The 13,633-nt window shown below is 44.1% G+C and overlaps 1 protein-coding gene across 1 annotated transcript; it reads right to left on the bottom strand.

Moving 5' to 3' along the window:
- Window positions 1-470: 470 nt before the first annotated feature.
- On the bottom strand, window positions 471-12,708 carry LOC103304607 (carcinoembryonic antigen-related cell adhesion molecule 1-like). Its single transcript, XM_054711128.1, has 7 exons — window positions 12,612-12,708; window positions 11,947-12,306; window positions 10,718-10,996; window positions 3,435-3,561; window positions 2,207-2,259; window positions 1,530-1,561; window positions 471-693 (listed from the first exon to the last, which is right to left on the bottom strand). The coding sequence occupies exons 1-7, from the start codon at window positions 12,706-12,708 to the stop codon at window positions 520-522; spliced, it is 1,122 nt and encodes a 373-aa protein (XP_054567103.1). The 3' UTR covers window positions 471-519.
- Window positions 12,709-13,633: the final 925 nt, after the last annotated feature.

The following is a 13,633-nucleotide window of genomic DNA, read 5'->3' as shown; positions in this document are numbered from 1 at the left end:
TTTATTGGAAGGATTAAAAACACAAACTCAGTTGATCTATTGGTTAATAGGGCTACTCATACTTTTCTTCTTTTTTGACTCAGCTCTGGTTTCGTTTTGTTTTTCTAAGCATTTATTCCTTTTAATCTAATTTTTCAAATATTTGCAATAAGGATGCTCCTGATGTCCTCCTATTGCCTGCTGTCATTGTTTCCCTTTTTACTCCTAATATTGCTTATTGTGCCCACTCTCATTTTTAAAAATAATTCATCCAGAAGTTTGCTCTTTAAAGAATCATCTCTAGACTTTGTTGGTTCTAGTACTAATTTAATGAGCCAAATTTCAATGCAAAGGAAAGCTGGGCTTCCTACAGATTCTCTTTCACCTGTTGACACCAAAGGGAGGGGCTGTGACCAGGAGCCTGGAGCTGCCTCATGACAAATTAAGCAGGGGTGTTGTGCGGGGGGAGAAGCTTTCCAGGTGTGCTCTTCCAGGGTTGTGGTCCCAGCCTCTCCTTTTCCCTGAGGGCAAAGGGGTCTCCTAGTGATGGAGATGAGACTTGGAATCAGTCAGCTGAGTGGTGAGCAGGGCTGGTTGCATTACTTCTATTTCCGAATAAACTGGTTCTGTGGCTGTTGGGGATGGGGAGGCTGGCGTTGGTTTCTTTGATTCTTGGCCACTGAAGTTCAGCAAAGAATATGTCACTTCATGGATCTGAAAGGGATGAGAAGTGGCCAATTAAATCAGTGCCCCAGGTCAGGCCCTCACCTTGCCTCCTGTGGTTAGGCAGCACCTGCTCTCACCACTTGGAAACTTCTAGCTTTGGAGGATTTTTATTTTCCATTTTCTCTGCTTGCTGACATCCTTTGAATGATCATTAGAAGATAGATAAGTGACTGGAGGGTTTCATTTTGCAGGGAGATGACATGTTTTGTCTCTTCATTTCAGTGCTGCTTACAAGGGTATGCTCAACTCGTGATAATTTATACATTGTTAACATATACATATGCTTTAAGCACTTTTCAACACATATGTGTGCTCTACGGAAAGGCTAAATGAGAGAAGCTCAGTAAAGTTATTATAAAGTGAAGGAACTAAGACCTCAGACCCATTGGAATGGACATTATCCTTTGACAGGAAGAAAAGGATCAGATTGAAGGTAGAGGAAAGAGAATGACCCAGTGCCTTCCTTATGTTGGGCACCATGCTGGTGTTCTGTATGTGTTATGTCATTTCATTCCTTCAGCTGCAGCATTTTATGTTTACAGATGACAGGGTGAGGATCTGAGAGATTAAGTTACGTGCCCAAGGTCACAGAGGAACTAAGAGTCATAGCCAGGATGCAAACACGGGAAGGGGCTAACTCCAGAGCCCACATTCTTGCCTGAAGTAGGCTCAGGGGAATAGTTAGTTAACCAGTACATCTTGGTTTGTTGCTACATTGAGGAACCTTGATTCAAACTTGATCCCACTTCTGTCTCCAAGAGTACCCCATTCTCTATAGAGGTATATGCATGAGAAAATGAGCCAGTGAAACTGGCTGTGCTTACCTTGTCAGGTGAATTGTCAGAGAGGCTCTCACCTCGGAGTTGAAAGAAGAGTTAGCAATCCATGAAAATGCTAAGCTGACTTATAGCTTTACAGGCTTAGTGTTCCTAAGCTGCTGTGATTTCTCACTGAAGGAGGTGGCAGGTGGTTGGAGGGGGTGGGATGTGGCCCACGATAACTTAAGGAAATCACTTCTCTCAGAGTCTGTGGTCCAGACACAGGGTGTTAGTACCAGCAGGAGAGGTGGGGTTGAGGGGTGAGGGAGGCAGCAATAGTGATGGAGGCCTCAGTCCATTTCTGAATGTTTTTTCCACTTCTCAAGGCCTTGATTTTTGCCCAGTTGTGTTTCTAAGCACCAGACACCAGTGGCAAGGAGGGGCATTGAGAACCAGCACCCATAGCACCACAAGACAGGGAAAGTCTCACCAAAGGAGAGTGCCCACATCCCGTAATAGAGGAGGAGGGGAAGGGGTAAGTGAGGAATGGCTTTGGAAAACATGGCCATCTTACTCAGGCCTGCCAGGTCTGGCTGAGTGAGTCTCTCCCAGGACTGGGTCTCAGGGGGATCTTTTGTGACTAGAAGGTTGGGAGGACCTATGGCAACCTAAATTTGGGAAATGGAGATCCCCTCTAAAATTTCAGAAGGTACTGAACTCTCACTGGTGATGGCTTTACTTACTGTGGTTGGAGGCTGAGGGTTTGTGCTCTGTGAGGTCGCGCTGGTCGCTTGCCCTAAACAAATATCAGAGACTGTGACTGCTATTCCCAAGCATAGGCTCTTTGCTCCTTGAAGTAGGAAGGACACTGTCAGCTCATTTATCAGAGTCAGCATTGCCTTTCCTGCTAGGGCTCCTCTTCAGTGTACCCACCGTCCCTTCCAGTGAGTACTCCTTTCCTGCTGCCCTGATGTTCACACAGGTCCATCCCATTTTTAAAAATCTTCATCTGATATTTATTAATTTCAGAAAGAGGAAGGGGGGTAGGAAAGAGGAGGGGGGGGAGAGAGAGAGAGCAAGCAAGCAAGCAAGCAAGCAAGAGAGAGATACCCTACCAGGTGTTAGAACCCTCAACATAGGTTTGTGTCCTGACTGAGAATGTAGCCTGCAACCTTTCTATGGGACCATGTTCCAACCAACCAAGCCACCTGGACAGGACACAAAGGTCTGTTCTTTATCAGTTACTTCTGAGCCTATTTCTACCTGGGCACCTTTTGACTTTGTTGAGTCATTTTTCATTCTTCATTTATTGCCCAAAAGGTCTTTTATCTCAGCATATATATATATATATATATACATATATATATATATATATATTTGTAGATTTTAGAGAGAGGAAAGGAGAAGGAGAGATGAAAGCATCAATAATGAGAGAATCATCCATCAGCTGCCTCCTGCAAGTGCTGTTCTGGCAATTGAGCCTGAAACCCTTGCATGTGCCCGACTGGGAATTGAACTGTGACCTCCTGGTTCATGGGTCAATGCTCAAGCACTGAGCCACACAGGCCAGGCTGGTTTCACGTATTTTTAAGGTTCTCTTCCTGGCCTGCCCCTCTCTTCTCCTCTTTCTATGGTTGGCAGAGCACACAACTCTTTTTCTCCTGCTCCTCTTTTCGTTTACTGATTTATTTTCCTTCTTGGACCTTGGTTTCCCTGACTCTAGGACCAAGGAACATAATCAGATCTGCCCCATCGAAACCAGAAGGGGATGGGAATACCATTTTCCAAAGAAAGAGGGGCACAGGAGCTTGAAACCAGGGATGAAGAGGCCTCAGGAATCAGTTCTGAGAAGCAGGGGTTTAGGAAGGAGGAGCAGATCCAGGCCCAGAGACAGAGGGGAAGTCTCCTTCCCTCTCCCAAGCATGGCCGTCAGCCTTGGAGGAAGTGGGACAAGAGGGAAGGCCATCATACCCTCCAGTCTTTCTGATATGCAGGAAGTACACCAGGGCTGCTATCAGAGCTACGCCAGCCAGGATGCCAATCACAATGCCAGCAATAGCCCCATCTGAGAGGCCAGGACTTGGTAGCGTTGGATCATCTGTCATGGATAGAAAAGAGAAGAATGAGTGGAGGGGACGTTATTCTACAGTGGGGGTGCCCTGAGCAACAACTCTCAACATGAAGTTGTCTCTACTTGTTCCTCCAAGGAAGAAATTTCCCCTGGGAGGGTTTCTGTGAGGTAAATAGCTCACTATATCCTTGTAATCCTTTCTCTCACTGCATTTCTAGGTTGGTGTCCAAACTTGCCACAATTCCATCCTGGCATTTCTGCACGGAGATATGTTTGGAGCTGTGGAAATGTGAGAAAGCTGATGGCCATTTTTGTAATTTATAACTTCCCACATTTCATGGTTGTGTGTTTTTCTGTAACAGGTGTGGCCGCCATGAATATGTGCAAGTCAGGTCTCCTTGGTGGGGACTTAACTGATGGAAGGTGGTGAATGCACCACCTCCTTTGCACAGACATCTCACAGGCTCCCAGCAGAGATCTGCAATAAACCCAATGCAAAAAAATGAAACTAGATCACCAACTTACACCATACACAAAAATAAACTCAAAATGGATAAAGGACTTAAATGTAAGATGGGAAACCATAAAAATCTTAGAGGAATCCACAGGCAGAGAAATCTCAGATATATGCCGATGCAATAGCTTACCCAATACTGCTCCTATGTCAATGGAAACTAAAGAGAAAATAAACAAATGGGACTACATCAAAATAAAAAGCTTCTGCACAGAAAAGAAATCAACAAAACAACAAGAAAGCCCACTGCACGGGAGAACATATTTGGCAATGTTATCTCCAATAAGGGTTTAATCTCCAACATTTTCAAGGAACTCATACAACTTAACAAAAGCAAGATAAACAACCCAATCAAAAAATGGGCAACGGACCTAAATAGACACTTTTCAAAAGAGGACATAGGAAGGCCAAGAGACACATGAAAACATGCTCAAAGTCACTTATCATCTGAGAGATGCAAATCAAAATGACAATGAGGTACCATCTCACACTTGTCAGAATGGCTATCATCAACAAATCAACAAACAACAAGTGCTGGCGAGGATGCTGAGAAAAAGGAACCCTCGTGCACTGCTGGTGGGAATGCAGACTGGTGCAGCCACTGTGGAGAACAGTATGGAGTTTCCTCAAAAAACTAAAAATGGAACTCCTATTTGACCCAGTGATCCCATTTTTAGGAATATATCCAAAGAAACTAGAAACACCAATCAGAAAGGGTATACCACCCTATGCACCCCTATGTTCATAGCAGCACAATTTACAAGAGCTAGGATTTGGAAACAGCCTGCGTGCCCATCAGCAGATGAGTGGATTAAAAAAATGTGGTTCATCTACACAATGGAATACTATGCTGCTATAAAAAGGGAGGAACTCTTACCAATTGCAACAGCATGGATGGTTCTCAAGAGCATGGTGCTAAGTGAAATAAGCCAGGCAGAGAAAGATAAATATCACATGATCTAAGTCATTTGTGGAATATAATGAACAACATAAACTGGTGAACAAAAACAGATCCAGAGACAGAGAAGCATCAATCAGATGCTCAAACCTCAGAGGGAAGGTAGGAGAGGATGGGGGTAAAGGGGTGAGATCAACCAAAGGACTTGTATGCATTAATATAAGCCTAACCAATGGACCAGGGGATGAGGGCATGACGGGGGGAGAAGGGAATGGGGTATAAAGGACTCATATGTAACACCTTGATCAATAAAGAAAGAAAGAAAAAAGATGGCTCTGGAGGTGTTTCCAACAGGCTTTAAAGTGAGAGCCGCTGGGGAACTAAAGGTATTGTCCACCCTGCTTCCCTCCACTACTTCCAGGCTTGAATTGAAAGAAATTTTAAAACAGGTCTCTTCTTAGGCTTAACCCCCCAATAACTCTAAAGCTGTCTTGTGCAGGAGAATTCTTTCCTATTCATGTTAGAGCAGAACGTTCTGCGAGCTCCTGGACCGGGAAAGAAGAGTTTCCACGTAAGCAGCGTGGTGGCAAGCCCAGAAGGCGCACTGAGCGTCGGTTGTGGAGATGCTGCTGTTGAGGCAGTCTGTGAACCCCCAGCTCCCTTTCCTAACCCGAAACAGGCATGTGCTCTCCAACCTTCCTGAGAGGGGCACGTGTAATTCCTTCAGAAGTAGATGATTCCATCCCAAATAGTCAGCACTAACACCTTTGTTTTGTCCACAGCATTCCCTCCTGGAAAGCAGGGATGCTCGAGGGGACCTAGCAGAGAGATGGTGCATTGGGAGGTGATAGGTTCTCATCTCATAGGCCCACGGCTCATGGAGAAAGATCACATCTTAGGAAGCCGTTTGGAGCTTCCAAAAGCCCAGGTGGCAGAGTTAAAGGGCGGTCTCCTACTTTCCTCTTGTGAAAGTAATGGGTTGGGCATTACAGATATTCATCCTTGATGATCTTTATGGGCAATTGGGAGGGCTCTTTAGGTTAGAGGGGTCTTTAGCTCCATAGTCACTGAATCCTACGAGTTTGTGTTCCTTTGACTTTTGCATGAAATCCACAGAGATTCTAGGAGGAAAATACTCACTACCATGGCCTATTTTTGTCTACAGATGTTGTCTCGAGTTATTTGAGGCCTTAGAAACAGTATGTTGAAATGTTGTATTTCAAAGACTATCTACAACAGAATTCTTTAGATGATTTCTAAAATGCAAACTTCTGGGTCCCACTCTAGACATTCTGAGTCAGATCTTTTATAGGCAAAGCCTAGGAATCTAAAATTTTAACAAGCACCCTAAAGATCTCCTGTGCAAACTAAAGCTTGAAAATAATTGTCTGAAAGGGGCCGAATGTCAGGAGTTTTCTTCTTCAGTTTGCCAAGTGAATCCTAAACAGTAATGTTCTATCCTTTAAATGTTCTCTAAGTATTCTTATCTAATAATCTTTCATAGTTCCAAAACTTCTCATTCAGATGGTTTCCAAGGTTAATTTACAAAAATAACAAACAAACAAGCAACAAAAGATGGCACCGCAACCTAAATCTTTCTTGTCTTTCTCCTACACAATAACCAGATCTGCATCCTTGCCAGAGGAATCTTCCAGGATGCTCCCACTTCCATCCCACGTTTTTTCCTTCACAGGGATTTTTTCCCCCAAATAAATATTTGTATGTCTAATCCCATCGTGGCTGTCACTCAGGGGACAAAAACTAACAAACCAGGCTTGAGATTTTGCACTCAACTTCTCTTTCTTTTCCTATATTTGGTCAGTAAACATGTCCCAATGATTTTTTGTGTGTAATGCCTTCCTAACCCCAAATATAAATCACTTTGCATCTGTGTCATTTTTCATTTCTGTTGCCCTCACTAGTGACCTCAAGATTAAGGATTAATATTAAAATTAGCTGCTGTTATGGGGTACTTACTATGTGCCAGGCTCTGTGCTAAATACTTTAGTTATATCTCATCTGATTCATATAATAACCCCGTTAGATAGACATTATTTCCATTTTACTGATGAAAAAATTGAGAGTTAGAGTGGTGAAAAATTTACCCAAAGTCATATGATTAGTAAGGGGTGGATCCTTGACTCTAGGACCACCTGACTTCATAGAGGCTGGTAATAATAGAAGTAATAATAGCAGCTAACACCATGGAACATATCTGCTGTGTGTGACATTTGGCTAAGGGTTTAATTCAACAGCACATTAAATATTTAAAACAATACCATGAAGCAGGTACTCTTATTGTAATTTTCTGTTGTGGATTATGAGGCTCAGAGAAGTTGAGAATCTTGTGCAAGAAATTTGTAATTGTAAATGCTTACTTTAAAAAGAAAGAAAGATCTCAAATAGGCAACCAAACTTTACAACATAAGGTACTAGAGAAAGAGAATAAACTAAATTCTCATAAAGATTAGAGTGGAGATAGATAAATTACAGAAGAGAAAAACAAGAGAGACAATCAACGAAATGAAAAGTTGGTTCCTCAAAAGAGTTTAACAAAATTGACAAAACTTAAACTAGATTGACTAAGAAAAAAAGTGACAAGACTCAAATTACTAAAATCAGAAGTGAAACTGGGTACGTTATTACCAATCTATGGAAATAGTAAGAATTATAATAGTACTATGAATAATTGGATGACAATAAATTGGATGACTTAGATGAAATGGACAAATTCCTAGAAACACAAAACCTTACCAAGATGGAATCACAAAGAAATAGAAAGTATGAATCGACCTATAAATAGTAAGGAAATTGAATCAGTATAAGCATTTGACAAAATTCAACATCCTTTCCTGATAAAAATGCTCAAACTAGGAATAGAGCATTATAAAGGCCGTTTATCACAAACCAACACCTAACATGATTCTCAAGGGTGAAAGACTGAAAGTTTTTTCCTAAGATCAGGCACAAAGATCTGCCTTCGTTTGCCATTTGTACTCAAAACAGTATTGGAAGTCCTAGCCAGCAATTAGAATGAGAAATAAAAGGTATCCAAATTGGGAAAGGAGGTGCAAAATTATGTCAGTTTGCATATAATATGATCTTCTATGTAGAAAACCCTAAAGTCCCACAAAAATTGTAAGAACTAATAAACAAGTTCAGCAAAGCTGCAGGATACTAAAGCAACTGGTAAAAGTAAGTTGTGCTTCTATATATGAACAATTCAGAAAGAAAATTTAAAAAATGCCATTTACAATAGCATCAAAAAGAATAAAATACTTAGGAATCAACTTAACCAGGGACGTGAAAGACTTATATACTGAACAACTACAAAAACCATTGTTGGAAAAATATGGGAAGGCACTCTGTGTTCATGGATTGGAAGACTTCTTATTGTTAAGATGACAATACTGCCCAAAGTCATCTACAGATTCAATGCAATCCCTCTCAATATCCCAATGACATTTTTGGAACAAAAATAGAAAAATCTAGCCTGAAATTCAGATGGCATTTCAAGAGACCCCCAATAACCAAAACAAACTGGAAAAAGAACAAAATTGGAGCATTCATACTTCCTTATTCCAAAATTTACTGCAAGGCAGGGGTAATAAAAACAGTGTAGGTACAGACATATAGAAATGGATTAGAAAGCCCAGAAATAAGCCCTCATATACATCATCAAATGATTTTGACAAGAGTACCAAGTCCCTCCCTGGCAGTTGTAGCTCAGTTGTTTGGGGCTTCGTCCTGTACACTAAAAGATGATGGGATCTATTCCTGGTCAGGAAACATTACCCAGGTTGTTGGTTTGATCCCTAGGTAGGGCATGCACTGGAGGCAACCGGTTGATGTTTCACTTTTACATCAATGGTCTCTCTTTCTCTCTAGAATCAATTTTTTAATAAAGTGCCAAGACCATACAAGAAGGAAAGCACAGTCTTTTCAAGAAATGGTTCTGAGAAAATGGTATATCCATCAAAAGAATGAATTGGAACTACTTAACATCATATACAAAAAATTAACTCACAATGGACCAAAAATCTAAGTGGAAGAGCTAAACTTAAAAACTTAAAAAACCTCTTAAAAAACCTCTTAAAAGAGAACATAGGATAAAAGCTTTATGTTGTTGGATTTGGCAATGAATTTCTGGATAGGAAACTAAAAGCACAAGCAACAAAGAATCCTATATAATAAAAGGCTAATATGCAAATTGTCCCCATGGGTGGGAGTGCTACCAACTGGGAGTTAGATATGCGCTAAGCACCAGGGGGCAGCTCAGAACATGGAGAGCGTAGGTGATGTGGCAACTGCAGTTGGCAGCAGTGGAGGCTCTGCCAGCCCGGATTGGTGCCGAGAACACGGGGAACTGCGGAGGGATGGTGGAGCAGGTGAGTGGGAGGCGCCAGGCCAAGGCAGGTGTGAAGGGAGGTCCTGGTCAGTGGAGGCAGGCAGCCGGGTGAAGGGAGGTCCCAGCTGGCAGCCAGCAGCTGCTAGGGACCCTACCCTTGCATGAAATTTTGTGCACTAGGCCTCTAATAAATAGATAAATTGGACTTTGTCAAAATTTTAAAAATTGTGTTTATGAAAGGACAGTGTTAACAAAGAAAAAAGACAACAAGAGCATGGATGAAAATATTTGAAAATCATATATCTGATAAGGGATTAATATCCAGAATATATAAGTAACTATTACTCAACAACAACAACAAAACAATCAGATTAAAAAATAGCCAGAGGAACTGAATAGAAATTTCTCCCAAGAAGATACAGAAATGGACCAAAAGCACATGAAAAGATGCTCAGCATCACAAATCATTAGAGAAATGCAAATCAAAACCACCATGAGATACCACCTCACACCCATTGAGATGGCTACTACAAAAAAACAAAAACCACCCAGAAAACAATGTGTTGGCAAGGATGGGGAAAAACGGGAACTTCTGTGCATTGCCAGCAGGAATATTTAATGGTGCAGCCACTATGAAAACGACATGGCAGTTCCTCAAGAAATTGAACAAAAATTACTATTTGATCCAGTAATTCTACTTTTGGGTAAATATTCAAAAGAATTGAAAGCAGGGATTTGAACAGATATTTGTACACCCTTGTTCATAGCAGCATTATTCACAACAGACAATAGGTAGGAATACCCCAGCATTTATGGACAGATGAATGATATATTAAATGTGATGGATACATGCAATGAAATATCATTCAGCCTTAAAAAGGAATAGAGTTGTGATATATGCTACAACATGGATGAAACTTGAAGACATAATGCTATGTAAAAAAGCCAGACACAAAAGGACAAATATCACATGATTCCACTGATATGAAGAACCTAGAGTAGTCATATTCATAGAAACAGAAATAGAATGTTGGTTTCCAGGGGTTAGCGTTGGAGGTTGGGGTGCTATTGGGTTTTAGTGGGGTAAGATGAAAAAGTTCCCGATGGATAGTGGTAATGATTGCACAACAATGTAAATGCACTTAATGCCACTGAGGTGGGTACACTTAAAAGTTAAAATGGTAAATTTTATGGATAGTTTTCACATAAAAAATGAGCACACACACAAAAAAACAACCTTGTGCAAGGTCACAGTGAATGCCAGACCCAGGGTCAGAAACTGAGCTCATAACCACTTTGCCATTCTGTTTACTGTAATGTCTCCTGATTGACAATCTGCTCCCTGTGTCTTCTGTCCATTTGTCACATCATTGGTAGAGCAATCCTCCCAGGGAGATGTAGGATGGGGCAAGGGGTCACTTACATTGTACGTCCAGCTCTAGAGGGTCACTTTTGCTGGAACTGATGGGGTTGAAGACCTCACACTGATAACCCCCAGCGTCCTCCCTCCTGACGGGGTCGATGGTGAGGATGCTGTTGTCCCGGGACAGCTTCATCCTGTCCTTGTGAGGTAGAATCTGGTTCTTGAAGAGCCACCGGATGGAGATCCCCATGTCATATGTGAGGCAGGTCAGGACCACGGTGTCCTTCTGCTCTGTGACTGTGGCATTGCTGGCTCGGAGGGCGGGCTTCCCCACTGGCTCTGTGGAGAACAGAGGAGGTGACTGACTGAGAGTGGGCTCCTTCCTCAGAGATGTCAGCCACTCACATGCCACAGTGAGCTCTGCTAAGGTCACCAGAGGAGGACTCTGACCTCTGCAGGGTGAGGACCTTTGTTCAGGTGACAGTCTGTAAGGAGAGGGCTGGGCCTTCCCTCTTCCCTCCAGATCACCTCAGGGTGACCCCTGACCTGTCTCCCTAGACATCTGTAGTATCAGCACCAGGAACCTCTTATAAGACCACGTGTCCAGTATCCTCATCATCAGTGGAATTTTCCATTCATTGACTTTTAAAATATATATATTTTTACTGATTTCAGAGGGGAAGGGACTGGGAAAGAGAGACATAGAAACATCAATGATGAGAGAGAATCATTGATTGGTGACCTCCCTCACATCCCCTACTTAGGATCAAGCTCCAGAATGTGTCCTACCCGGAATCGAACCATGATCCCCTGGTTCACAGATCAATGGTCAGAGCTCAACCCCTGAGCCACATCTGCTGGGCTCCACCCATTGTCTTAAACCCTGAGAGGAAACAGGTCTGGGGAGGGGCTGCCTGGGTTGAACTTGTCTCTGAGGATTCCAGGGTTCCCCAGGCCAGGCCCTACATGAGCCCTGCGGGGTTGTTCTCTGGGTCATGTTTGGGACAGGCCCAGGGGCCTGGATGAGACTGGTCTCCCTCTGCTGAGTCACTCCCATCAGACTGGCCCTTCTCTCTGTGGAGAATGTCTGTAGGGCTGGAATCCGGGAAGGGAACTCTGATCTTAGGAAGTTTGTCTCCACTGTGTGAGTCCTGCACTAAATGCCCAAACCCAACCTGGAATGTGAGGCAGAGGGGGATGGAGGCAGAGTGAGCCCAGGGCTGTTAGTCCTGTGTGTGAAGTAGAATATGCCCCATCCAACACCCAGAGGTCAGAGAGCAATCACTCACGGTGTACACGGAGCTGTCCAGTTACTTCTTTGCTCTCATAATCTTTGTCTATGGCCAGTAGGGTGTAGTATCCTGTGTCCTTCAGGGTGACTTTCTGGAACAGCAGGGATCCATTGGGGTATATTGTCTCTCGATGGTTGTATGCAGGCCCGAGGGTAACTGCTTGAGTGTCTGCTGCATATGATAGAATTCTAAGGTGGCTTTTTATACTTTCCCCTTTGTACCAGATACAGCCGGATAGATCCCCAGGCAGGTTGTGGACACGGAGAAGCACGTCCTTCCCTTCGGCAGCATCAGGCGGCACTGATTCAATAGTGAGCTGGGCAGTGGTGGGCAGGCTCCAGAGGGTGAGGAGTGAGGCTAGGAGGGAAGAGAAATTGATCAATATTTGGAGCTCTGTATTGGGATGGAGAGATGAGGCCTTGGGTCCTGAGGGGGGTGTGTGTGTGTGTGTGTGTGTGTGTGTGTGTGTGTGTGTGTGGTGTCTCCTGTGGTCAGTGCAGCAGCATGGCCACCAACACCTTAGCACCTCTGACCTTATTTCCTGGCTGAAAACTCCCAGGTGGCTGCCTGGCTCCTGGCTCCTGGCTCCTGAGGTCAGAAATGCTCACAGGCACTGCTCAGACCCCTGTTGACACTAAAGACCCGTGACTCCACTTTCTGACCTGTCCCTGTTCTGTTCTCCTCATGGCACTTGTGGGGACCTGACATCACATTTAGATCTTTCCTTGGTGTATCCTCTCCATAGAAGGTGAGCTCCATGGGGGAAAGGGGCTGGTCTGCTCTGCTGTACCCCCAGGGCCTGCAGCAGGCTGAGGTGCCTGTGGGTGAATGAATGAGTCCCTGAGTCCTGCACCCCCTGGGGTGCATGTGCCCATTTCTGAGGTTGGCGGTAAAGACAACGCTTAGTGCCCCTGGTTCATATTTTCTTGTGTCACCCTGACACAAATTGATATTATTATCATCAGTTTTCAGAAAGAATTTCAGTGATGAATAACTTGTAAAACTTACCATAATCGAGGTGTTCCTGCCCCTCACCACCTCCAGATCACGGGATTGTCCTGCTGCTGAGGCCCCTCCCCCATCCTACTCTGCTCCCCTGTCTTCTCCCCTCAGGTCCAACAAAAGCCCTCTGTTCCCTCTCAGAATGCTGTGCTCCCAGGAGACCCAAGCCAGTCTCTGTCTCCCCTTTTCCTGTCCACCCCAAGGATTGTCCCTCCTTACCAGTCAGCAGGAGCCCCTGCCGGGGGGTGCACCCTCTGTGAGGAGGGGCCGAGGGGGACTCCATGGTGTCTGCTGTGTGTTGTGTCCCGCCCTCTGTGAGAAGAGCTTGAGATCCAGACACACTCACTCACAGGAGCTTCTCTCCCTACTGGTGGGACCTGCTGAGCCTCCTCTAGGGACAAGATCACTTCCCTGGTCACATGGGCAGGGGGCGGGGTCTGTGCCCAGGACCCTCCCCTTTCTTTCTGCCTTCCCTCTCCCACCTTCCTGGTTACCTTCCATCTAAATGTCAGATCCTGGGAATTGCTGGGGCCTCTTTTTCCTCAGTGATTCTACATCCCACCCCACCCCCATAGGCGCATTACCTTTTTAGATTAGCTTGAGTCTTGGACAGCTAGGTGGGGGTGGGGGAATTCCCTAGAGCACAAGTTGACTGCACAGTAGCGCCCCCTTGAGCCTCCCT

Source organism: Eptesicus fuscus, chromosome 21, assembly GCF_027574615.1.
Source record: "Eptesicus fuscus isolate TK198812 chromosome 21, DD_ASM_mEF_20220401, whole genome shotgun sequence".
Taxonomy (NCBI): Eukaryota; Metazoa; Chordata; class Mammalia; order Chiroptera; family Vespertilionidae; genus Eptesicus; species Eptesicus fuscus.
This window is presented reverse-complemented; position numbering and strand designations above follow the sequence as displayed.